At 43.2% G+C, this 27,671-nt stretch overlaps 1 protein-coding gene across 1 annotated transcript; it reads right to left on the bottom strand.

Moving 5' to 3' along the window:
• Positions 1–868: 868 nt before the first annotated feature.
• Positions 869–25,982, bottom strand: LOC113037474 (NLR family CARD domain-containing protein 3-like). Its single transcript, XM_026194590.1, has 10 exons — positions 24,040–25,982; positions 8,015–9,797; positions 7,735–7,908; positions 6,977–7,150; positions 5,209–5,255; positions 4,507–5,036; positions 3,776–3,819; positions 2,166–2,203; positions 1,473–1,534; positions 869–1,163 (listed from the first exon to the last, which is right to left on the bottom strand). The coding sequence occupies exons 1-10, from the start codon at positions 24,278–24,280 to the stop codon at positions 1,104–1,106; spliced, it is 3,153 nt and encodes a 1,050-aa protein (XP_026050375.1). The 5' UTR covers positions 24,281–25,982; the 3' UTR covers positions 869–1,103.
• Positions 25,983–27,671: the final 1,689 nt, after the last annotated feature.

Raw genomic sequence — 27,671 nt, 5'->3', positions numbered from 1 at the left:
GCCATCCAGGTCTTTATGTCTTTAAGACATTCCTGCAGTTTAACTAATTGGTGTGTGTTATCTGGCTTCATGGACAGATAGAGCTGTCCATGAAGGTTTAACTACAGCCTGCATAGCAGTGAAAATTTATGCTATGTCTTCTAATGATGCTGCCTAAGGGAAGCATGTATAGTGTAAACAGAATTTGGTCCTAGCACCGAAACCTGTGGAACTCTATAATTAACCTCAGTGTGTGAAGAGGACTCTCCATGTACATGTACAAATTGGAGTCTATTAGATAGATATGATACAAACCACTGCAGCACAGTACCTGTAATACCTGGAGCATGTTCTAATCGCTCTAATAGGATATTATGGTCAACAGCATCGAATGCTGCACTAAGGTCTAGCAGGACAAGCACAGAGATGAGTCCACTGTCAGAGGCCACAAGAAGATCATTTGTAACCTTCACTAAAGCTGTTTCTGTGCTGTGATGAGCTCTGAAACCTGACTGAAACTCTTCAAATAAGCCATTCCTCTGCAGATGATCAAGTAGCTGTTTGACAACTACTCTTTCAAGGATTTTTGATATGAAAGGAAGGTTGGAGATTGGGCTATAATTAGCTAAGACTGCTGGGTCTACAGATGGCTTTTTGAGTAAAGGTTTAACTACAGCCAGCTTGAAGGCCTGTGGTACATAGCCAATTATTAGAGATGATTTGATCATATTTAAGAATTAATAATTAATTAAGAATTAATTAATGGCAGGACTTCTTTGAGCTTGTAACAAGCTGCCAAACATCAGAAAAACTGTGAGCAACTGTGTAGCTGAAAATTCAAATAACTCTAGCAACATGCATTACGTCACAGCAACACTGAAGAGTCAGTGCTGAGATTAAGGTCCTGACACACTCAGGTGTTGTTTGTGTTCATTCTGTGGGGAGAAAAATGACCACGTTTATACAATGCAATCGTGTTATGGCAGGAACTGTCCACTCAACTTTTTGTTTGCATGATCGTCTAACAGGAACATAATGGCACATCAGGGTGCTGAAGTTAGTCTAATTTAAAGAAAACATTACCTGATGGGCTGTAAAAAGGTGGAGGTGTGGATTTCTTGTCATTACCTGTAGAAGATTCGTGCAGACTCAGTTTGAACTGCATGTTGGAAGCTTGTTGGAGACTAGAATTCAGAAAGGAACATGATCAGGACTTTTAGGACCAATAACCTGACTGAGTGTTGAGTGAAGAAACAAACTTAACTCTAGCATGCTGTTCACAAGGATACAGGACTGGAATTACACATTCAAGTTGGAACAGGTGCAGAGCTAAAAGCAGCTTGGTAACACAAACATCTGCGCAGTGATGGAATAAAACCAACTTCTACTGTGAGTGAATTTTCATTGCTGATGGCCTCTTTGTCACCAAGCTGCAGCAGGTATTTTACAAATCTATGATCAGGAACGTCAGGACCTGGTCATTGTTCTCACACCTCCATCACGTCCTCTTGATCTGTTTCTGCTGTGGTATGATCCAGCTCGAATCCCGAGTCCACTGAGGTTAGAAGACAAAAAGCTGGCATCACAAAGGTTTTGCAGCTTTTTATGCATCATTTCCTTCTACTTGAAAATACATTTCACTCATTAAGATCAAAGCTGAACCATCAAGTAAATCATGGTAAATGGCCTGTATTTGTATAGCGCCTTACTAGTCCCTAAGGACCACAAAGCGCTTTACACATTCAGTCATCCACCCATACACATTCACACACTGGTGATGGCAAGCTACATTGTAGCCACCCTGGGGCGCACTGACAGAGGCGAGGCTGCCGGACATTGGCGCCACCGGGCCCTCTGACCACCACCAGTAGGCAATGGGTGAAGTGTCTTGCCCAAAGACACAACGACCGAGACTGTCCAAGTTGGGGCTCGAACCGGCAACCTTCCAATCACAAGGCAAACTCCCAACTCTTGAGCCACGATCATTGTAAAAAAGAACACATGAAATACACACATTCAGATTATCGGACTAACCTTGACTGTTCTTAACGTGACTGTATTCTCATGGTTTTCGATCTTAAACATGTGAGGAGAATGTGTTTTCCAGAGCTTTAAACTAAATACAAAAACACACTTTTTAACTAGATTTATTGATGACAGAACTCAGTACTAGTTTCAGCACTCACGTGTGTCTCTGGAAGTTGTACTCGACCTCTCTGGGACACTGCAGACACAAGCACACTAACAGGTAAAGGCTCAAGTGAAAACTGACTACATTTTTGTGGTGGGGTGTGGCCTGCGGTGCCGTGCAGAGGAGGCGGACGCACCTGCACGGCATCTGCAATCACGCCCCGCCGAATTAAATATTGTACTGGGTCCTGTGGTTGGCGTTGTTGTTGTGATAGTGTTGAGCAGGCAGCGGAAGAGCTGCAGCTCTGTGTGTATTGTGGACAGCAACCGTCAAAGCTTTAATAAAAAGCATCAAAATGCCACTGGGTCTGCCGTGTATGTTTACAATTTCGTTTGAATTAACTTTATTAAATCTTCCAATGAGGATCTCAAATAACCAGTGCAGTCAACCACCGCCTATTCGTGGTTCAGTATTTATGGATTCGCCTATACATGGAGTTTTCTGTGGAGCGTAACTCCAAATGATTTGTTGCCCTTTTCTATTGCACTTTTGTGGCAAGCAGTGCCTAACTGGTCCAGGAGGTAAAATCTGAATGGACTATTGATGTAGCATGACAACTGGTTTTATCACTTGGTCATAGGATTTGTTTGGGTGTCATCATGAGAGTGCTCTAGTGGAAACTCTTCCATGGAGTGAATCACCGGTGGCAGCGGGCCTCACAAGAATGCCCTGCTGTCTCCTCCTCCCTAGAGTCAGTGTCGGGCGACCACATGTCACCACTGAGCACAGCACAAACACTACACACCACCAAAGGTCGTGAACGCATCCCCACACACTGCCCCAACAGGTTATTAAATCTGTCCCCAGAATTAAGGGATGCCTCAGGCACAAGCTGACTGCAGTCTTTACTATATGAAAAGCCTTCAGCTAATCCAAAATGCTGCAGCAAGAGTGCTGACAGGGACTAGAAAGAGAGAGCATATTTCTCCTGTTTTGGCTTCCCTTCATTGGCTTCCTGTTAAATCCAGAATTGAATTCAAAATCCTGCTCCTCACATACAAGGTCTTAAATAATCAGGCCCCATCATATCTTAATGACCTTGTAGTACCATATCACCCTATTAGAGCACTTCGCTCCCGCTCTGCAGGCCTACTTGTTGTTCCTTGAGTATTTAAAAGTAGAATGGGAGGGAGAGCCTTCAGTTTTCAGGCCCCTCTTCTGTGGAACCAGCTTCCAGTTTGGAAGCAAACCTCTACAGTGGCCTGAAAAACTTCCAGGAAGGCCTGGGGTCCTCTCCCTCCTTCAGCCAGTTCCTCTCCCTCCATCAGCCAATGGAGCATCACCACTTTGCCCACCGATGTAGAACAAGGTACAATACACAGAAAATATAGAAACAACACACAAACAAGAATCCACAATGCCCACTCAAAGTAAAACCTGAATGGACTGTTGATGTAGAGTGTGCCAACTGGTCATCAAAATAACTTCACTGTCTTTACTGCCCTCTATCAGGTCTCCAGCAATATACCCACAAAGTATGAGTTAGATCAACAGGTGTTGAGCAAACTGCTCCTCTGTTCAATGAAGTCTGAATGAAAGTGTATGGATAAGCTATGCTTCAGTTTAACAAGCATAACCCAGTTGAATTTTTATTTATTTGATTACCTGTCTGAAAGTTTTCTATCCCAAGTCAGTTTACCTCTTGCATCCTGAAAAGGATAAAGGCACAACATTAGTATCAGGATATAAGATGGGAAGAAGAATTACTCAACTTTGTTCTCATAGACACAGAGGCAGACAGAATGATTTAGTACATAATGTAAATACTCTTTGTCTGTAGCAAAAATATTAAGCATTAGATCAAATATTAACAATACGATGCCCATAGGATACTACTAATACTGCCCATCAACCCTCCCAGGGTATGGCTGCCAAAGGTGCTAGCAGGATGGCTGCACACCAAAGCTGTTTTTTTCTTTTCTTCTAATCTTGGCTGCTCCCTTTATGGTTGACACAGTGGATCATCTGCCTCCATCTCACACTATCCCTAGCATCCTTCCCTGCCACTCCAATCATCTGCATATCCTCTCTCTCCGTGCATAAACTTGTGGTCTTGCTCCTTTCCTCTAACCTATTAGACTGCACACCAAAACAGTTTGCCCTTCAAATTCCTTTCTGTGACTGCATTGAGAGTAGCTATATTTTAACAGAGATTTTTAATTAATGCATTTTTAATTTCTAAATAAAGAGGAAGATAAAATAAAGGGACTTTAATGATGTGGATAGTCTATGTATTTGTGAATTAGAAAACGTGTTTCTGAGTGAAAGAGACCCATGTGCAGACAGAATTATCTGCTCTACGGCCTTTCTAATGGATGAGGCTACTCATACTCAACTGCACACAGAGACACTGAAGAACCAGGTGACCAGAACCCAAATCCAGGGTACAGAAGCTCAGTGAATGTGGTGCTGAAGGTGTGGAGGTGGATCAGAGTGTCGGAGGAGACTCTGTAGAAGGACAGAGTGCCACCAGGACAGTCCACATACACCCCTACTCTGTGAGAGACCGAGGAGGAGGTGGAGGAGATGAATGCTGTTTCATCATTGTGCCAGACATGGTAACAGGCGTCATCAGAGCACCTCAGACTCCAGGACTGATCATTGCTTCCAAACCTGCATCCATTACTGCTTCCTTTCTTTTTTATTCCTCGGTAACTCACTGATAAATCAACCTTCCCTCTCCACTCCACCTCCCAGTAACATCGACCAGTCAGACCATTTCTACAGAGCAGCTGAGGAAGCTCAAATCTGTCATGATGGTCAGGATATGACTGATCCTCCTTCACCAATGTCATTTTCCTGTTGTTGTCAGACAGCTTGATCTTTGTATGTATTGTGTTTGCGCTGGGTGTGGGTTCACAGATATCTAAGGAGAACAAACACAATACAGCTGCAGTTACTCATCCATCATCTGTTCATTGATTGACTCTTTGATAATGACTACTGACATCACAGATGTGAATGAGTGATGTGACAGTTTAAAGATGGTTGAATGTGTGCTGCTTTGTATTCATGAATCACATCAAAAACACGCTTACACTTCCTCAGACCTGGTCTCAACCATCGGACTCCAGCAGGCCTCAACCTAAAGGTAGGAGGGGGGTCAGACCACCTCAGTGTATTTCACACATCAACATTACATGTATTTGTAATACATACAATGCAATAATGGTTGTCTAATAGACTCTATTGTGTTCATGTAAATGGGGATTCTTTTTCACAATCAGAGGGAAATTACACTAAGGTAATTATGGAGTTCAGGGTTCCATGCTAGGACTGTGCTAAAATGGTAAATGGCCTGTATTTATATAGCGCTTTACTAGTCCCTAAGGACCCCAAAGCGCTTTACATATCCAGTCATCCACCCATTCACGCATACACATTCACACACTGGTGATGGCAAGCTACATTGTAGCCTACAGCCACCCTGGGGCGCACTGACAGAGGTGAGGCTGCCGGACACTGGCACCACCGGGCACTCTGACCACCACCAGTAGGCAATGGGTGAAGTGTCTTGCCCAAGGACACAACGACTGAGACCGTCGGAGCCAGGGCTCAAACCGGCAACCTTCAGATTACAAGGCGAACTCCCAACTCTTGAGCCACGATCATGCAAATGTAAGACTGTGCTAGTCTTACATTTGATCAGTATCTCTAACATTAGAACCATCTTCACTCAGAGTGAAGCTAAAAAACTAGTTTGTGCATTTATTACTTCTACTCTGGACTATATACTTGAGGGGTCAGGTGAAATGTGTGTAGGGTGACAGTCAGTGGCGGGGCCCTGTGGTTTTGTACCCAGCTACTAAGGCTGACTTGAATGGAACTTGAGCTGCTGCATGAGGTTGAGAGATACTAGTTAGATATAGTCAGGCTCACTGCAGTGCATGGCTTGGGCTCTGGAATTAATCTCCTGGGAAGGGGTTGAACTCTGCTCCAGTCTGGAGTAGCCCTCAGTCGGCAGGGATGCCCGATACAGGCCTTTCCCAACAGTCACTGTTGGGAAAGGCCTGCCTGATCCAATCCGACCTCGAGTGGTGTTCTGTTATTGGACTTCTGTGCAAATTACACTTTATCCATAACAAACGCTGACCGTCAACAACAATAATAATCGTATTATCAGATTCTGGTGAAGAGAGGTGCCAAGCTGTCAATTGATCACCACTTGGTAGTGAGTTGGATTAGGTGGGAAGGGAGGATGCTGGACAGACCTCGCCCTCCTAAATGTATAGTGAGGGTGTGATGGGAACAGCTGGCAGGGAATGGACCATATTCTGCTGTGGGACTTCAGAGGCAGGTAACAGGTACAAGGAGGCCAAATGGAATGCAGATTCGGCAGTAGCTGAAGCAAAGTAGCAAGACGATTTTGGTGACGCAGAGGAAAAAGACTTTTGATCTGCCTTGAAGAGGTTCTGGCAAACCATTAGGCAACGTTATAAAAATAAATCTAACAAATAATGACAAATTAAATGACCTTTTGAAATAATTATATCCTAATCAATAACACTAATAAAAGTTGCAGGAAGTGAAAATACAAAAGAGGTATTCTTCAGCCTGGAGTCTTCTTTTAGCATATATGGATCACCCCAAACTGAGTAAGCCAATTTTTGTTCTTGGAGTTGCTTGAAGACATGCTACACACATACATTCATATCCAATTAGTACTTTTACTGTCATGAAAAGAAAAACGTTTGCTACTTGTGTGATTGTTCATGTAACACGTTTGTTCAGCATGATGGACAGGCTGAGTAAAGGAAAGGGATTGACTATCACACACTGTCTGTGGCTGTACCAGACCTCCCATACCTAAGGTTTTTCAGTTTCGATTGTTGGTCCTCTAGTCTAGCTGACAGCAGAGCCACTCCTGAGTCTCCTGGATGATTATAACTCAGGTCAAGGTCTCTCAGATGGGAAGGGTTAGATCTCAGAGCTGAGGCCAGAGAAGCACAGCTGTCCTTTGTGATAAGACAACCTGAAAGACTGGAGGCAAACAAAACAACACAAGACTCTTGTTCACTCCTCGAACACAAGCAAAAGAAAATACTTTAATTCACTTTTCTTCTCATTCGATCAAACAGGTTGATTCCATCAAAATAAATACTAAGCAGAGAAAAACTTCAGAGTCCTTTCTGAATACTTCTTAAATAAAAAATAAAAATAAAATAAAAAAACAAGGTGACTCAGTTATATAAAAATATTTTTTAAGTCCCGACACTAAGCTTGGCAGATTTGTTTGGCCAAACATATACCACTTCCTCAATAAAGAATTAAGCATTAAATTGAAAAAAAAAAAAAAACAATAAGTGGGAGTGCTTGGTACTTGTACCTCACAAGATAATCCCTCCATCTTTTATTTTAATCACTTAAGTTAAACAGGTAATGAAGAAAATGGATGGATAGATTAATTACAAAATAAAAATAATGGAAATAAATCCAGAAATTAGTGATGAAGTTTAGTAAACCGTCATTTGACAATTGACATTAGAAAAGACAATCCTAACCAAGGTAGAAGTTTTTTAAATTATGAAAATTAGCTTTCAGTTATCTTTTTAATGTTACTTGACCTCAGAGTTTCCAGTTTGCATTGTGGATTCTTGAGTCCTGCGGACAGAAGCTTCACGCCAGGGTCCTGCAGGTCATTGTTACTCAGGTCCAGCTCTCTCAAGCTAGAAGACTGGGAGCTGAGAACTAAGGACAGAGTTTTACAGCTTCTCTCTGTAAACTTACAAAAGCTCAGACTGAATAGAAAATGACAAGAAAAAGAAAAAGAAAGAAGAAATTAAGTTTCAGTCAGTACCAGCACATTTGAATCACCAGGACTAAACAGGATCTCTAAACACTTACAGTGCTTTCCTAGTTACTTTGACCACTGGCAGCAGCCTCAGAAGAGCCTCCTCTGAAGCAGAGTATTTCCTTAGGTCAAAAACATCCAGACCTTCTGATGACAGTAAGATGAAGACCAGAGCTGACCACTGAGCAGGAGACAGTTTTTGTTTTGAAAGACTTCCTGAACTCAAAGACGTTTGGATCTCCTTCCATAGAGAACAATCATTAATTTCATTCAGACAGTGGAACAGATTAATGCTTCTTTCTGCAGACAGATTCTCACTGAGCTTCTTCTTGATGTACTGGACTGTTTCCTGACTGTTCAGTGAGCTATTTCCTGTCTGTGTCAGTAGATCCTGTAGAAGAATCTGATTGGTATGAAGTGAAAGACCCAAGAGGAAGCGAAGGAACAAATCCAGGTGTGCATGTGGACTCTGTAAGGCCTTATCCACAGCACTCTGGTGGAGATTTTTCCTTTTAGGTTTATTTTGCAAAAGTTTAGACCACCAGGATGTTTGCTGTTTTTCTAGCAGGTTGACTCCAGAGTTGATGAAGGTCAGATGGACATATAGAGCAGCTAGAAACTCCTGAACACTCAAATGGATGAAGCAGAACATCTTGTCCTGGTATAGCCCTCTCTCCTCTTTAAAGATCTGTGTGAACACTCCTGAGTACACCAAGGCTGCTCTGACATCGATGCCACACTCTGTCAGGTCTGATTCATAGAAGATCAGGTTTCCTTTCTGCAGCTGATCAAAAGCCAGTTTTCCCAGAGACTCGATCATTTTCCTACTCTCTGGACTCCAATGTGGATCTGTCTCAGCTCCTCCATCATACTTGACTTTCTTCACTTTGGCCTGAACCACCAGGAAGTGGATGCACATCTCAGTCAGGGTTTTGGGCAGCTCTCCCCCCTCTCTGGTTTTCAGTACATCCTCAAGCACTGTAGCAGTGATCCAGCAGAAGACTGGAATGTGGCACATGATGTGGAGGCTTCGTGATGTCTTGATGTGGGAGAAGATCTTGGTTACCTGGTTCTTATCACTGAATCTCTTCTTGAAGTACTCCTCCTTTTGTGGGTCAGTGAATCCATTGAGCTCTGTCACCATGCCAACATACTCAGGAGGGATCTGATTGACTGCTGCAGGTCGTGTGGTTATCCAGAGGCGAGCAGAAGGAAGCAATTTCCCCCTGATGAGGTTTATCAGCAGCACATCCACTGAGGTGGACTCTGTAACATCAGTCAGAATTGTAGTTTTGTGGAAGTCAAGAGTAAGTCGACACTCATCCAGACCATCAAAGATGAATACAACCTGGAAGTCTTCAAAGCTGCAGATTCCTGCTTGTTTGGTTTCAGGAAACAAGTGATGAATAAGTTCTACCAAGCTGAACTTTTTCTCTTTCAGCACATTCAGCTCTCTGAAAGTGAATGGAAACATGAACTGGATGTCCTGGTTGGCTTTGTCTTCAGCCCAGTCCAGAGTGAACTTCTGTGTTAGGACTGTTTTCCCAATGCCAGCCACTCCCTTTGTCAGCACTGTTCTGATTGGTTTATCTTTAACAGATGAGGCTTTAAAGATATCTTCTTGTCTGATTGTTGTTTCTGGTCTGTCTGGTTTCCTGGATGCTGTTTCAATCTGTCTGACCTCATGTTCATCACTGACCCCTGCAGTCCCTCCCTCTGTGATGTAGGGCTCTATGTAGATCTGATTCAGAAGGGTTGGGTTTCCTGCTTTAGCGATTCCTCCAAACACAAACTGGATCTTCTTCTTCAGGTTAGGCTGACACTTTAGAAGAAACTCTGAGTAAAATAACAACACATATTTAGATAATATGAAGCTTATGTGTAAGTTCATTAAGTGTTATGTCCCAGGTCATGATTTTGTGTGTTGTCTTTGGTCGTCACACCCAGTGTTGGGAAGGTTACTTTTAAAATGTATTCCAGTACAGATTACAGAATACATGCTCCAAAGTGTATTTTGTAACGTATTCCGTTACGTTACTCAATGAGAGTAAAGCAGAGCTTCCCAAAGTGTGGGGTCCGCCCCCTAGGGGGGGCACAGAGCCATTGAAGGGGGAACACGGTATGAAAAGGAAAAAAAAACAACAACGCTTGGACACTGCTAGCACGGGGCGCCCACACAAACGCAAAGCAGGAGATGAAGCATAGCTGAATATGTTTCCAAACCAACTTCATTCTAAGTCAAAGACTAGAAAATATGGTGAAGCATGTCGTTCCCTTTGGCTTCACCTGCACAAGTGCCAGGGTAGGTCTCTCCTGCATAATTGGTTTTCCCTTCATCTGGAGCAGCGCTGGGCTGTTTAAATCAGGGACAAACAGTATCCCACCTTCTTGATTTTTAGTTCCCAAACACTTGTTGTAATGACAAACTACTGCTGACATTTTGGAGATGTTAGTTCTTTATACAGTAAAGTTATAGTGGGATACAAATAATATCAGGCTGATCCTGCCACGATTTGTTCCCCCTGTCTAAATCACGGACAAACAGTATCCTACAGTTGTTTATGTCTTTGAACCCATTTTGCACTGAGAGGCATTTTTTGAAAAATGTATTGATAGCAATGTTGAATATTATTACACAGGGAAAAAAACAACTACACGTAAAATAAACAGGTGTCATAATCATAATTTGTTTGGGCTTCCACTGGCGTGGAATTACCAAAAATAGAGAGGGCGTAGACTAATATATGAAACAGCAAAAGACCGCTGTGTAATCCATTTATTTTAACAAAGTAGCTGTATTCTGAATACCACCTTTTTAAAGGTGTAATGGTGTTAACTGTGACGGAATACAGTTAGTCATATTTTGTATTTTAAATACGTAACGGCAGTACATGTATTCCGTTTCTTCCCAACACTGGTCACACCTGAGGGTGGCGTTGTTCGTTTTCTTTGCTGTTTGTGCTTATGTAAGTTCCAGGTAGACACTGACCATTAGTTGAAGGTAAGGTAAGTTAGTTCCATTTCAGATTCTAGAGCCTTTTTTTGTTATCTTGGTCATGCCCACCCTGACGCTTGCTTCTTACGGAGCCACTCCTTTGTTGCCCGGGCGGTGTGTTTTGGATCATTGTCATGTTGGAAGACCCAGCCTCGTTTCATCTTCAAAGTTCTCACTGATGGAAGGAGGTTTTGGCTCAAAATCTCACGATACATGGCCCCATTCATTCTGTCCTTAACACGGATCAGTCGTCCTGTCCCCTTGGCAGAAAAACAGCCCCATAGCATGATGTTTCCACCCCCATGCTTCACAGTAGGTATGGTGTTCTTGGGATGCAACTCCGTATTCTTCTTCCTCCAAACACGACGAGTTCAGTTTATACCAAAAAGTTCTACTTTGGTTTCATCTGACCACATGACATTCTCCCAATCCTCTGCTGTATCATCCATGTGCTCTCTGGCAAACTTCAGACGGGCCTGGACATGCACTGGCTTCAGCAGCGGAACACGTTTGGCACTGCGGGATTTGATTCCCTGCCGTTGTAGTGTGTTACTGATGGTGACCTTTGTTACTTTGGTCCCAGCTCTCTGCAGGTCATTCACCAGGTCCCCCCGTGTGGTTCTGGGATCTTTGCTCACCGTTCTCATGATCATTTTGACCCCACGGGATGAGATCTTGCGTGGAGCCCCACATCGAGGGAGATTATCAGTGGTCTTGTATGTCTTCCATTTTCTGATGATTGCTCCCACAGTTGATTTTTTCACACCAAGCTGCTTGCCTATTGTAGATTCACTCTTCCCAGTCTGGTGCAGGTCTACAATACTTTTCCTGGTGTCCTTCGAAAGCTCTTTGGTCTTGGCCATGGCGGAGTTTGGAGTCTGACTGTTTGAGGCTGTGGACAGGTGTCTTTTATACAGATGATGAGTTCAAACAGGTGCCATTCATACAGGTAACGAGTGGGGGACAGAAAAGCTTCTTACAGAAGACGTTACAGGTCTGTGAGAGCCAGAGATTTTCCTTGTTTGAGGTGACCAAATACTTATTTTCCACACTAATTTACGAATAAATTCTTTACAAATCCTACCATGTGAATTCATGGATTTTTTTTTCACATTCTGTCTCTCACAGTTGAAGTGTACCTCTGGTGCAAATTACTGACCTCTGTCATCATTTTAAGTGGGGGAACTTGCACAATCGGTGGCTGACTAAATACTTTTTTGCCCCACTGTAGATCCAGAGAGCAGATTCCTAATTGTCAAACTATCTATACTTAACCAAAAGCTATGTATCGTAAGTATATATGGTCCAAATGTTGATGACCCCTCATTCTTTCACGGTTTTTTTAGTACACTCTCCGAACACCTAGATTGCACAATTGTTCTTGGGGGAGACCTCAACCTGGGACTAAATGAAGAAATGGATAGGCTCAATACAGCAGGAACTCAGCGTAATTGGCAGTCCACAAATATAATCAAACAGTATATGAGCGACTTTGGTCTTTGTGATGCATGGCGCTCCCTTCACCCCAACAGTAAGGAATATTCTTTCTTCTCACATGTTCATCACTCTTACTCTCGTCTGGATTATTGTCTGGTCAGCAGCTCACTGCTGAGTAACATTTCAGACACTGAGATTCATCCTATAGCTGTCAGCAATCATGCTCCTGTATCTTTAACACTAATACAGAAGAATAATACTACACCAAGTAAAAACTGGAGATTTAATACATCACTACTTAAAGATGAAGAGTTTATCAAATACTTTAAAAAAGAATGGACTTTATATTTAGGCTTTAATGACATTCCTGGAACAGCATCAGCACGGAAAGCCGTGATTAGAGGTAAAATATTCTCTTTCTCATCACATAAGAAGAAAGAAGAAAACAAAAATATTCAGGAAATAGAAAAAAACATCAAATTCTTAGAAAAAGCCTATGTGTCACACCAAGATCAAGAAATATTAAACAAAATACGTAAGACAAAACTAGAATTAAATGAAATTATTAATAAAAAGACTAAATTCTTAGTACAAAGACTTTGCGTGCAAAATTTTGAACACGGTAACAAATCCGGAAAATTTCTTGCTAACCAGTTAAAAATCAATAAAGAAAAAACAACTATATGTGCTGTTAAAGATTTATCTGGGAATATAATATATGATCTTAAGAAAATAAACAAATTTTTTAGTGATTTCTATGAAACTTTATATACACAACAAATAAACCCATCTAAAAATGAAATTGATCAATTTCTCGACAACATAACTCTTCCAAAATTATTAGACACCCAAGGAATGGCACTGGATTCGCCACTAACGCCAGGTGAACTCCAGGAAGCTCTGATAAGTATGCCCAATAATAAGGCTCCAGGTGCAGACGGTTTTCCAACAGATTTTTATAAAGAATTCTGGACGATTCTGGCACCAGTTTTTCACAGGATGTTGCAGGAAATCAAAGAAAATGGTAGACTACCACCAAATATGAACTCTGCAAATATCAGTCTCTTACTAAAACCAGGGAAAGACCCTGTATTTCCCTCAAGCTATCGTCCAATATCCCTTATTAATCTAGACCTTAAAATAATCTGCAAAGCTCTCTCAAAAAGATTAGAGAAAATAACCCCCTTTTAATTCATCCTGACCAAACTGGTTTCATAAAAGGTAGGCACTCATCAACAAATACACGTAGATTATTTAATTTAATAGACTACTCATGCAGTAAAAACATTGAAACCATAATATTTTCTTTAGATGCGGAAAAAGCATTTGACAGAGTTAACTGGAAATTTCTATTTGCAACTTTACATAAATTTGGTTTGATTTGGGTCCTCTTTCATGAACTGGTTAAAAATATTATATAACTCCCCAACAGCTTGTGTCAGAACAAATGACCAAACATCCTCCAGCTTCTCTCTCCTGAGGGGCATCAGACAGGGATGCCCACTCTCCCCTTCACTGTTTGCAATTTTTATTGAGCCACGAGCAGCAGCAATTAGACAGGCTACAACAATTAAGGGCATAAAATGTGAGAATGTAGAACATAAAATCAGCCTTTACGCGGATGATGTGTTACTTTTTCCCCAAAACTCACAAACCAATCTCTCTGGGGTAATTGCATTGATAAATTCTTTCTCAAGTGTCTCAGATTATTCAATTAACTGGTCAAAATCTACAGTTCTTCCGATTAATTGCTCCTTCCATAATTCTTCTCCTTCCCCACTGCAATCTGGAAATATAAAATATTTAGGTATTAATGTCTCTCCTAAGCTTTCAGAATTAACTACATTAAACCACATCCCACTTTTAAAGACAGTAGAAGGCGATCTGGCTAGATGGAAATCTTTACCCATTACACAAAAACAACAAGCATGCTACTAACTTTAGCCAAGTCATTTAGACAGCTGTTAGCTCATGATTCTCCTTATGCTGCTGAGAATATAGCCCAGAAGAAGCGGATAGTATAGCTTTTATTTTGGAAAGAGACATTTCTCTGTAATAAACTCTCTTTTCCAAAGATGAGTGATTCCTCAATCAGATACAGGGCTTGCAATATCGCTAGCCCGACGTCCTGGGGCTAGCGATTTTTTCAGTCGGGCTACCAAAATCTATCTCTTCCCTGCCCGTCGGGCTATTGTAGGAAGGAAAAATATATGTCAATGCTTTTGCATTCTTTCAGAAATGTAGCTGGGTAATTATGTCATTGGCATCGGTGAGCCACTGTCAATATGTGACATATTGAAATCGCGTTTGAATTTGCGCTTGTTTTTTTGCTTTCACTTTGCAATCGTGCGAACTGTGTATAGAGAGCGACAGCACTGATCTGTGAGTGATGATAATTTGTGCACCAATTCCTCTGACATCTTCTTATTAATCGTTAGCTTACTATGCAAACATGACAAGTGAAATCTCCTGCAGCAAGCTTAAACATGTGAGAGGTTGATCGCTGTGCCCAGGAGATATTTTATTTTGTATTCTTATGACCACAGTTATAATCAGAATTATCATTGATTAATCATTTACCATTGTTGAATCAGTTGACAGAATAATCTTTGAATCACATCTATGTTACTCTGAGCAAATATTAATGCACACAGATTATCAGTACTCTAGTCAGTCCATTGCTGTTCTGTATTATTCTTTCTATTTGCTTAAGCAGTTAACCGCTCGGACCGGTGGGTCCTGTTGGACCCAGGCCTGTGTACAGGCAGTTCGGCACGTACTCAGGCCTGTAACAACATGCACACCCTTATGTAAGACACGCACGTTCACACACACACTGAGTAAAATAGGAGGGTTGTCTGAGGACAGTTTTTCTGATAGATATACTTTCACAAAATGCACAATATAATACACACTTGTTTTTCTCTAAAAGTAGCAGTTGATGTCCATATAAGGAGAACTTTTTGAGAGGTGGGGAATTGTTATCATTTCCAGTAAAGATCTAACTGTGATGTCATCATGGCAATATAAGGATGCGGGACGGTCCATTCGCGGAAGGATTGTATTGCAAATTGTCTTCCCACACTGACTGCGCAAAGTGTGTAAAATAAAGATCACTATTTTTGACACCTACCCCGGACTCAGCCTGCTTTCTTCTCTTACCCAAATCGAATGAACTTTAACATCGCGCAGAGAATCGCTGAGCTTATGTGAGTGCATGTGTAAAAGCAGCAGGATATATATTTCAGTTCTGCTGAGCCAAATAAGACAGGTCAGGGTGAAGAAGTGACAGCCAAAGAAAAGCTTACCGCAAAACGGAGAAGTTATGACAAATCAGACTATAAGGCAAAAAGAAAGTGCAGCTTTATGGTTTCATGGACAAAATAATTTCTGTGGCTGCAATATGACGAGCTAAATAACCAGGGCTGCACATAAGTGGTCCGCAGGTGCGCATTCGCTGTCAAAATAAAAAACACGCACAAGGGTTAGGGTTAAATTTAAAAACTGTACTTTTGAGTTAAAATATATATTTATAATTTTAATAAATGACAAATTAAAAAGGCATGAACATTTTTTTTGTATCGAAAAAATATCGAACCATGACACCAAAGTATCGAACCGAACCGAACCGTGAATTTTGTGTATCGTTGCACCCCTAACCCCCATGTATCAGCTTAAAAACACTACAAAAGACCAAGGATAAAGGAGGATTAGATCTGCCTAACTTTAATCACTATTTTTTAGCCAACAGGCTTCAGTTCATCTCTAGATGGTTTAAACACACCCTCTTAGACAAACCTTGGATAGATGTAGAACAGGCACTATGTAATAACCTAGAAATTTCAGACCTACCATTTATCAGCTCAAACATTAAACGACATGAATGCTTTAAAAGCATCAACATCAGCTCTTCTCTGACAGCATGGTGGGAGTTTCTAAAAATGACAGAGTCTTCATTAATCCTATGCAAACGTACACCTATCTGGAACAATCCGGACATATTACAAAACAATAATATGATAAACTTTCCAGATTGGAGTTGCAAATGAATTAAATACTTGGAACATATATTGGAAGGAACAGACTTTATTTCACTTGACAGACTAGTTACACAATATGGGATCAACAAGAAACGATTTTTGGAATATCAACAAATTAAATCCTTAGTAAAAAAGAAATTTAATCCCAGTGAAGCTGAATTACAAACACGACCAAGTGTGGTACAATTTTTTAGTCTAAACCCCCCCCCCCCCCCCCCCAAATTATTGTCTAAAATATACAGAACACTTTCTAAAATAGATGAATCAATATCCCTTCCTATTGCAAAATGGGAAGCAGATTTATCGATCAGCTTAGACCAAAACCTTTGGTCTCAGATATGCTTAAAAACCTTTCAATGGATCAGAAATCCCAGTTTGCAATTAATACAATACAAAATATTACATAGAGTGCACTATACTGGTCATAGGATGTTCAAGATGGGCTATATGCCTTCCAACAACTGCTCACACTGCACAGCAAATACACCGGACAATTACATCCAAGCTCTTTGGTTCTGTCCACCAGTTCAGAAGTTTTGGCGTGAGATATGTGAAGACTTATCAAAGTGTCTGAAATGTAAGATTCCAGCCTCCCCTTTAGTATGCTTGCTGGGCAACTTGGATGAGGTCACTGCAGAAATAAACACAGCCCACATTGTTTTTACGGCCCTATGCATTGCCAAGAAAATGGTCCTCATTAACTGGAAAAATAAAAATAATCTTAATTCTAACCAATATAAAAACCATCTAATAGATCACATTAGTCTTGATACAGCCTCTGCCATCACATTTGATCAATCCCTTTGGGCTCCTTTGATCGGCTTCATCACCTAGTGGGGGTGGGGGGTCATGGTTTGGTCCTGCCTTCGCTATTGTGGTTGATATGGGGGTAGGGAAGGCCTCAGGGCGTCTGGGGAGTCCCTAGGAATGTTTTCCCTGGAGGGCCTAACCCGGGGGATGTGGCCATGACCTGGTTAGGGGCTCTGGTGGCTCTTAGATGGTGTTTTCCTTGTGGCTACGTACAGCGGAGATGGGGGAGGGTTTGTGCTGGCGGATGTTGGTTACTGGCCTGGTAGTCTGGCTGCCCATGGGTGGGTCCGGGATGGGCGTGGAGGCTTGGGGGTCTGGGGGTGCTCCGCCCCCAGTCTGGGGTGCTGGCTGGGCCTTGGGGGCTTGGATCCTGGCTGTTGTGTTGCCAGAGCTGTGGGTAGGTGGGTGCAGGGGGGCTCAGCCCCAGTGCAGGGGACCTCTGGTGCATCGGCCCAACTAGGGGGCTCTCTAACTGGTGGGGAGGTTGATATATCATTGCAGGTGGTCTCCTCTCTACAGGAGCTCACTCTGCAGGTGGGGGAGAGATATAGGAGAGGTAGAGAATGAACTCAACCTGGGTGTCTATTGTCTTGTGTAGTTTGGGAGATGATTGGATGATGGGGTGGGTGCAGTTTTCTCTGGGGTGGAGTCGGGTGGGCTGCCCCGGACTCTGTGGGGCTGGGCGGTACTGCTGCTGCGGGCCCCGGTCTGGATGGGCCTGGGCCCCCTTGCCCTGGTGGGTTCCAGAGTGTGGGGGTTCCTACTGGGGTCAGCGGGGGAGCTGGCCCCAGGGAGGGGCACACTTGCCCCTCCCTTTCTTCCCTCCCCATCCTCAGCTGCCTCCCTATTCCCGCTCTACCACACCCACCCACACACACAGGACTTGGGGTGCAGGTATGTCACCAGGGTGCAGGGAAGGCACTGTCCCCTCTGTCCCCTTCTGGCCGCCTGTGCCTCAATTTTATTCTGCAACCTAGACATCCACATTACTCACTCTCTCACATAACACATACATATAGGGCCTTGGGGGTGGGCACGTTTTACAACATCCAGAGGATGGTCGGTGTTTTCCAACCCACCTCTGGCGCTGGTGCCCTACCCTCAATTTTAAATGCATATAGACACTAAGGGTTTTCAGGAGGAGCCATGCTCTCCTGTGTTTTAAATGTACTTTAGAACAGCACACAGCAACACTACATATGAGCGGGCGTAGGGAGGTTTGGGGTCTTCACTCACCCCGGTTCTGTTAGCCGTCAGGGCTGGGGGGCTGGGAGGAGGTGCTGGCCATCAGATTGGGGTCTGGGATGCGGGGCCTCCCTGCTACTGCAGATAAGGAGGTGGTCCGCTTGCCTCCACCCCAGAGAGAAGGGTTACATCTCCTGGGTCTAGGTGCGGCTTGCCCCTCTGGGGGCGGGGTTACCCGGACCTGGGATATAGAGTATGTTTGGGGAGTGTGACTGTCTGTGCAGTGTCTATTTGTGTCTGTCTACACGTTGGGTGAGTGCCGAGTATTTGGTTGTGTATATGGGGGTGGGAATGCACGTTTGTGTCCGCGTGCGCCTGTTCGTCTGTGTCTATATGTCAGGTGGGGTCTTAGACTCAACCTCTCTGGGTACATCTCAGGCCCTCCAAAGTACGGAGGCCTATCTCCCCTCACCACACTCCCTGCCGGTGGCTGATGCCCTCAGACGTTGGTGTGTTGGTGGTTCTTGTCGACTGGGGCTGGGCACTCATGTATGTACCGGCTCACTCCTAGTGGCCGATTGGCGGGGCCTGGCGCCTGTGGCCCGGCTGGGCCCCTTCCGGGGGGTGGGGTGCCCTCAGGCCTCTGGGCCTGAAGCTCGGTCCTCTCTGGCACAGCTGGCTGCCGGCAGAGCCTGCGGGCACGCCACTGCAACCCCCTCTGGCCTCTGCTCCGTAGCTGCTGGGTGACCTCTCGTTTGGGGCGCTACTCAGCTCTTCCCAGGAGGGTGGCACGGTTCCCCCCCTTTTTAGTGGTCCTCCTCGGGTCCTCGTACTCTGGGGCCTCTGGATGTCTGGGGCCTGGATCTCCTCCATACCTGCTTCATGCCCTGGGGGACGGGGCTATGGCTCCCCACACTCCCTAGCAGATCGTTACATGGAGAAACCTTTGGAATACAAGCATGCTGATCCACACAGGTGTACACACGGGTGTTCACAGACGCGGACTACACCTTTCTTGGCTGCTGCCTCAAAGCACATTGTGCGCTGTCTATCTTGAGTGCTGCACAATAGCGTTTAATATTTAGTATCTTCTGTTATCTACTGCTAGCTAGTTTATTGTGATGGTGCTGTATTTATTATGTTGCTCTTTTTTTGTTTGCTTTCTCTTCTGTTTTTTTTTCTCCATACAGGTGATCCAGGTGTTTTGTTTGTTTTTCTTTCTTTCTTCTCCCCTTTCTCACCGTCTCTTCTCCCCTCTGTTTTTCTTTCTCTCCCTCTCTTTCTTTCATTCTTTCTCCCTGTCCTATCCCCAAGTCATGTCTGTCCCGTTTGTAGCAACCGAAAATAAAATAAATACATAATTATAATAAAGGTCAATCAAATATGGCAAGGCCATGATGATCCACTTGGTAAAATAAATCCGCTTGGCATCTTTCTTGGCCTTAAGACAACAATTCTGATGGCTAAAGCTCCAAATGGGACACACACAAAAAAAAAAAAAAAAAAAAAAAAAAATCAAATTACAGCATTTACATTTATGTTACACTACTTTTAATTGACTGCTTTAGCCCACTTACAATGAAAATTTAAAAAAAAAAAACTTGTTCATGACCTGTGTATGTAAACACTATTGGAAGTAAAAATAACTTGAACTCGAATTTTGAAAACACAACTTACTGTTCTTTTTTAAAAAATAAAAAAAATAAAGCTCTGACTTGCATTATGAGTATGAGTCCGTGTTCTGGGAGAGAGTCCTGTAACTCTCTGTCTGCAAAATACAGTATATAATGACCAATGTTGGGCAATTAATTACATAGTTACTACTTCAAACAAAGTAACTGAGTTTTGCAAACAACAAAGTTTTTTGCAGCTATTTACCTAAAAATGCAGCCAAGGCGGTTTTTCTAAATAAACATTTCAAACTATTTACAGAACAATCAGGTTTTCTGCATCAAATTTAATGCCACACAAATTATTTGTGCCTCTCCAAAAAGTAATTTCTGTCGACTATGAGATAAAAGAGAACATCACAAGCCTGATACCTGTAGGTCTGACAACAGGAGATATATCACTCCTGTTAACACCTGTAACATTCAGCAGTCGCCTCATTGTTTTGACACACACAACAAAACTATTAACTACACTACACACTAACTACACAAGACAACACACTCATTTTAGACTCCAAACACGCTAAATGTCGCGAATCTCACACATCTTAAAACGCCGCTGTCACTCCTAAAACTTCCCTCCTTGCTAAAAAACTAAATGCCATGTTGCCATATAATTTTTTGATTGGTTGACATGGTACATTTTTCCACCAATAGGAAAGGGTGGGGGGTTTTTTGGTTTTGTTTTTGCTCACAGGTAGAGAGTGCTTTCGAGTGCTGATGTGGCTTCACTCCACATCAGCCACGCCGCTTTGCTAGCTAAAACACCGGTGTCTGCCCATAAGGACGCTGTCATAGCCTGTCATTGACGTTGATTAGCTGCGTATATATAAATGTGAATCGCATCATTGGTTGGAGTAGCCAGTCACCGGTCACTTACTGACTCACACTGCAAAACAGAATGATTTTTAACGTATTTATTTTAATTTCAACTCAGGTTAGATTTTTTTTTGTGCACAACGCAGATTTTCTGTGCGATTGTGCACACGCGCAGCTTAGGGGGAACATTGGTGCTCATGATGGTGCCATATCGTCTGGCAGTCTTTAAAACAATTTCCCTCAGATAAATAAATTATCCCGAGGGATCAATCAATCTCAACATCATCGAGTGTATCTGGGATTCATGAAGACACAGAAGGATGTGAGGAAACCTACATCCACAGAAGATCTGTGGCTAGTTCTCCAAGATGTTTCAAAAACTGTGTGCAAGTATACCTAGAAGAAGGCAAAGGTGGTCATACCAAATATTGTTTTTATTTAGATTTCTCTTTTGTTCATTCACTGCATTTTGTTGATTGATGAATATAAAGGATTAACACTTGGAACGCCCACTCCAGGTCAGGGACAAGTTGCTACCTTAAGAGGAGGAGTTTAAGTATCTTGGGGTTTTGTTAATGTGACAGGAGCACAAGATTAAGAGATGGATTGCAGTATCTGCATCATTGCAGATGCTGCTCCAGTCTATGGTAGTATAGAAAGAGCTAAGCGTAAAAGTGAAACTGTTGATTTTCTGGTTTATCTACGTACGTAACCTCACCTATGGTAACGACCTGTGGCTAGTGATCGAGAGAATTCAGTTTTATTTTTATATTGCCAAATCACAACAATCACCTTAGACAACAAACCCGAAGGCTCTGCCTCCCATTTTCTTTTAACCCTCTAAAGCGTAACCTGTCACTGCTGTCAGGTGCAGCATTTCAGTGACATTAGGGTCATTACGGTAATCCTAGGTTGCAGCAGCCCCACAAAGATGAAGTTTGGTTAAGAGAAGACCGTGAGTGTTTAATGGAGCTCTATGGAAAACAGACATTTCATTTGGCTTCTTTTTTCTGTGTTATTTACCAAGATTTGAATGTGGCGTCATGCCTGGGATTACCGTAACAATCATAATATTACTGAAAAAGCACAGAGCGGATGCTTTCAGGAACCGTTGGACTCTTAGTTGGTATAAGAGTTACTCTAAAGTTTGAAGAGATAGTATGACCTAAAACCGACACGAGCGTCCACACTCCCATTAGTTTTAATGGGTTTAATACTCTAGGAACAACAAGTAAGCCAGCTGTCTTTGGGATCAACTTAAGGCTTTTCAGAAACTTTTAGACAGCCTGATAATAATGAATTACAATACTCCAGCCTCGTAGTAATAAATGCATGAACCAGTTTTCTGAGCATGAGAATAAGATTATGGATACAAGCGGCCGAAATTGGTTTCCTCTGAGGGTGTTTGATGGTCCTTTGGGAGAAACTCAGAGTAGAGCCACTACTGGTCCTTGGTTGGGGTGGTTCAGGCCTCTAACTAGGATGCCTCCTGGACTTCCCCCTAGGTGAGGTGTTTTGGGCCACAGAGAGGAGAATCTGGAGGAGAGTGAGGACACATGGGAGAGGTGGCTGGCTGTTGTTCCACTAGATAAACTTAAGGAAGTCACCGTAACAAGGGAAGTATGAGCTTCTCAGTGTATGCTGGTGCATTTTCATTGTTATGTAAAAGAGACCCGTTTTATTTTTATCTATGAAGCTAGCTAGCAGAAATCAGTTCTTTAAATTAGGTTAGATGCAAATGTTCCATGACCGGGTGGGTGAGCTTGTTCATGTGTGTCCCACACTGGTGTCCTGATGTTTATTATTCAGTTCTAATTCTCTGATGTTTGTTACTCCAAGTATATGACAAGTATTTGGTTCTATTATGTGAACATAGACTGATGTGGACAAGATGGAGGTCTGAACGTGGAGGCCACTTTATTTACTGTTGCCATGTTAGTTTGTGAAACGGAGCATGCCCATGTCTTTGCAGGTAAATGTGTATCAGATACCCTGCAGAAAGATTTCGTCAATGCTCAGCGTTGTGACTGTTTTTTGCCCCACAACATCCTGTGATCCTTTCAAATTGTAAGCATGTTTATTGTAGCCTGCTCATTGTAAATCTTTAACAGCGCTGATTATTCAAACGGTGTTACCCATGTTTAAAAAAGTGTCAACAACATTTGTTGACACTCTGGATTGACAGTTGTAGTGATTTAGGGCTATGCACATAATAAAGATCTGTTTATGTTTAGCTATTAAAGAGGTGTTTTTAGCCTGATGCTCCAGTTTATATGCTGAAAGCCTGAAAGGTAATATAAGTGATACCTCCGTATATCTACACAGTGTTATTAATGACGTAGTGCACAAGCTGTAATTAAAGAAAAGAGGCCAAATACCAGACTCTTATTAACGGAGACTTCACAAACATGCACTCTGACCTCGTCACTTCCTTTCTGGTTTTAATGAAAGCAGATGTTCAGCTGCTTGTAAACAGCAACTGGCTGTGTGTGTGTAGTGAAAGTCCAATAATTGGAATTATCACTTCAGATGGAGGTTTGTATATGTGTCTTGAATTGTATGTGCCATTGTATGTGTCTTAATGATGGCGCATAATACTCTCCTTTTTCTACAGACCCTTTCAAGTCTGTCACATGTGCTAAGGGTGAACTTGCCCTAATCCATGAGAAACACAGGGTGCCAGTGGTGGATCTACCAAATCTGGTATTCTATGGAAAATCCCAATAAGGCCCCACAAACCCACTAGAGGAAGCCTGGCCCTCAGGACGCCCTCATGAATCTTTTGGCCAGAAAGATTCACACCATTGGAGGAGTTGGACTACCTGTGCAACCTCTGTAGGGTTCAGGTATCGCCTAATTCATTTCAGTTCAGTACCCTTAGGCCCCCTCCTCGATTCAGAGATAGTCTTTCCCTTTTCATGTAAATGGCCTCCTTGATTCCCCGCTCAAACCAGCAGAGAATGTGTACATTCTCACATCATTGGAAAATGACTGGCCTGGTAGGTGTAAGACACCATGTTACAATGCTGTGATTGCAGCCATTCCCCAACTCTGTTAATGGTACTCATGGCCATTGATCAATGATCAGTGGTCCAGATACGTTTCTCCTTCCTCTCACTGACCTTTATTCTTCTTGATCTTCTTCATTATTATTCTTGTCACCCTCACAGCATCTTTGGAAGCATACGTGTGGAACATCAATTCCACTGTTCCCATTATGTCTGCTTTCTCCAGACGGATCTTTTTTCTGGCCTGGAAACTAGCTACAGGCACATTCTGCAGGATCCACTGGAAATATCGTAGATCCTCCTCATCCAATTCCCGCAACATGTGCAGCAGCTGCTCCTCTACAGGTTTTTCCATCTCTGTAAAAAGTCAGAGGGCATTTTCAGCTGAAGGACGAGACTCAGGGCATCACATTAAACCACTTTATAGCTCATTAAAGAAACATTGTCTGTTCTGACTATTCTGGATGGATTCATTCTTTAAAATAACCTGAAGCTATATGTAAAGTCTGTGTCATGAATTCCCCTCGTTTAACATCGCTGTGTACCACAGGAGGAGTATCTGTGATCAGGAAACAGTAACAGACCTAGAACGACTGAAGGCAGCTTCTTGTTCTTGGTGAGCCTCCTCTGACTTCCTGTGCCCTTATTTAAACAGAGTGGAGAGGTTTTAATCTCCAAATGTGCTCCTAACCTTGAGAGCTGAATCCTGGTTAGAGTCCAGCTGAATGTTCTACAAGAAACCCAAAGTGTAACCTCGGGTTGTGCAACGTGTGGCTGACGCTGCAGTACGTACACCTGGGCAGCTTCTCCTCAGATCCCCTGACCTCCCGTGGCTTTTATTCAACATTAAATACAACAATGGTTCAAGTTTAGGCCAAGCTAACCTCTGCTTAAGCATGAAGCTGAAGTTCTAAACCTGCAGTTCCTCTAGCATTCAGCAGAGGCAGCATTGAATCAGACCTCAGAGACTCCCGTGCTAAACATATTTACAGCCTGATACCAAAATAATTTGCCCCATAACAGCTGCACGAGGGGAGAATGTTTTTACACATCCACTGTTTCTATTATCAGGGGCATGGCCTCTTTGACTGACAGGTAGTGTACCTTAAAATGTTCATATTTCCAGCATTTCTTCAAGACTTTAAAGTGGCCTTTTTGCCCCACCTGTATGGGTCCGTAGTGATGGTGACACAGCGAGAGATCCAACCTGAGAGCTGGCTCATGATGTCGTGGGTTGGGAATGTGGAGGGCTCTACTGTGTTGTCAGTTCACTTCCTGCCTTTGCCCTCACATGCTGTATAAAGTGCTTTGAGAGCTCCGGGAGTAGAAAAGTGTGATATTTGCCTTCGGGGCCCAAAGAGATGGACAGCAGAGTTGCACATTGTGAAAAAAAATAAGACTCGCCACATTGACACCACCCTTGGAGTCGTGGGGACCTTTGTTACACCCACTAATCAGCTGGGCATTCCTGATGGTGTCAGGAGGTGTGTGACTGTGCGGATGGAGGAATTTTGGACTTGATGAAGGAACCGTTTTCTCCCTGGAGTAAAGGTAAGGCCTTCACTCTGCCGTCTCGTCTGTAAGTGAACTTCAGACTCTCAGCTTTAATAAAGTTTTGCACCAACTGTTCAGAAATTTTTATTTTTTTATTTTTTACACTCAGTTCTCTACTTTTACAGGCTCTAAAGTAACTGGACAGACAACACGTTTTAAATATAAACACTTTAATGTAAAGTTTTCAATACTTGGATGAAAATCCTCTGCACTCAGTGAGTTCCTGAGGACCACATGCTGTGTTTCAGCTGCTGCTGGTTTGAGGCTCTTTGCTCCTGTTTGGATTTAATCAGTGAAAAGCTGCTCCGCTGGCCTGAGATCAGCTCACTGACTTTATGAAAATCTCATTTCTTGGGCTGCTGCTACAGTTTGCTTTGCTCACCATCATCTGCTCTGTGGAGCTCAGTGTGAGAGAGTACAGCTCTGTACCCCGCTCTGTACCCCGCTCTGTACCGGCCAGCTCTGTTCTGGGATGCACCCTGGACCCAGTGCAGGTGGTTGGAGACAGAAGGACTCTGGCCAAAATAACATCTCTGATGGACAGAGTCTCCCACCCCATGCATGTAAATGTTGCTGAACTGCAGAGCTCCTTCGGTGACAGACTGCTGCATCCTAGATTACAGGTGTCGAACTCCAGGCTTCGAAGGCCGTTGTCCTGCACGTTTTAGATGTGTCCTTAATCCAACACAGCTGATTCAAATGGCTAAATTACAGGACAGCACAGGCTCACTGCTGGATCATTTGATTCAGGTGTGTTGAAACAGGATAATATCTAAAACCTGCAGGACACCGGCCCTCGAGGCCTGGAGTTCGACACCCCTGTCCTAGATGCATGAAGGAGCGTTTCCGCAGGTCCTTTCTCCCTGCAGCTGCCAGACTGTACAATCAAAACTGCTCCCAACAATCATAGATGTTTACATCTGCACTGTAACTGCAATAATTTAATCAACCGATTCGCACTACAACCTGGTTTGCCTCTTATCTGTAGTTAATTTGATTTAATTTACAGTACTCTGTTTATAGTAACCATTGTCCTTGATGTAAATATGAAAGAAAAATTGTGTATGTTTCTGTTCTGTGTACTGTTTGTTGTATATGTGTCTTTCTGGCTGCTGTTACAAACAAATTTCCTCTTGTGGGACAATTAAAGGATTATTCTATTCTATACTTCATACTGCTGAGACGCCAAAGCCCACGCCATAACATCCCCTCCCCCGTGTCAGATACACACAGTATTTTTCCCCCAGTAAGCAGGGTGTGGGTAACCCTGTTGTCATTGTAACCCTTCCAGTGTTTGTGAAGCAAGAATCTGCTGTGCATGTCTGAGTTCACAGTTTTCACCCTGCACGCACACTTTATGCCTAATCTGCTCCCTGATTGGCATCTGCTTTTAAGTCCTGAGCAGCACCTCCATCTCTCTGACGGTCACCAGCTACATCCAGCTGACCCTCCACAGAGTCACAGGACTCCACCCCCTCACCGCAAGCCGACCAGTGGTACTGAAGCAGGAAATGCATGTGTGTTCCTGCCCCAGTCGGTAGGATTAATGCAGCTAATCACGCAGCGGTGGCAGTTCGTTTCAGACGCACTTCAAACACAAACCGAGATTTTAACCTGTAACATTCCACCTTTGAGATGATGTAACAGGTACGCTGTGGTACGGCATAACAACACCCCCACTCGCCCAGCACCACCCAACAGCTGGATCTTTATTTAACTCAGTCGTGCGTACAAAGCGTGCACGTACCGTTATCTTCGACTCCTGCTGAGGTTATCCAGGTGAGATTATATTCACATTTCTATGGAGACCAACAGTGAACTCCAGGTGCTCGAAAACGACCTGAAAACACGACTGAGCTCAGTCTGCAGGCACATCTGGACTTCATCTGGCTCCGCCCGCCCCTTAAGCCCCCCTGAACATCACGTGGGCTAAAAACCACAAGGCGGGCTTCCTGTGGTTACAGGAAGTGAGCTGTGACCTAGATGTCATGACACACCTGGACGTACAGGTCAGAGCTGTGGCTGCGCTGTCACATAGATGTGCATGACATGCGTTGCTCTAACCAGGATGTGAACCTTTCCATCTCAGTTAAAGAAAAATGTTCACTCTGACCATGAACTGGCTATGAATCCTGACCCGCCCACCAGCCTCCATCAGCGCCAACACCCGTTTGAAACACTCCCAGGGTTTC

Source organism: Astatotilapia calliptera, chromosome 15 (genome assembly GCF_900246225.1).
Source record: "Astatotilapia calliptera chromosome 15, fAstCal1.2, whole genome shotgun sequence".
Taxonomy (NCBI): Eukaryota; Metazoa; Chordata; class Actinopteri; order Cichliformes; family Cichlidae; genus Astatotilapia; species Astatotilapia calliptera.
This window is presented reverse-complemented; position numbering and strand designations above follow the sequence as displayed.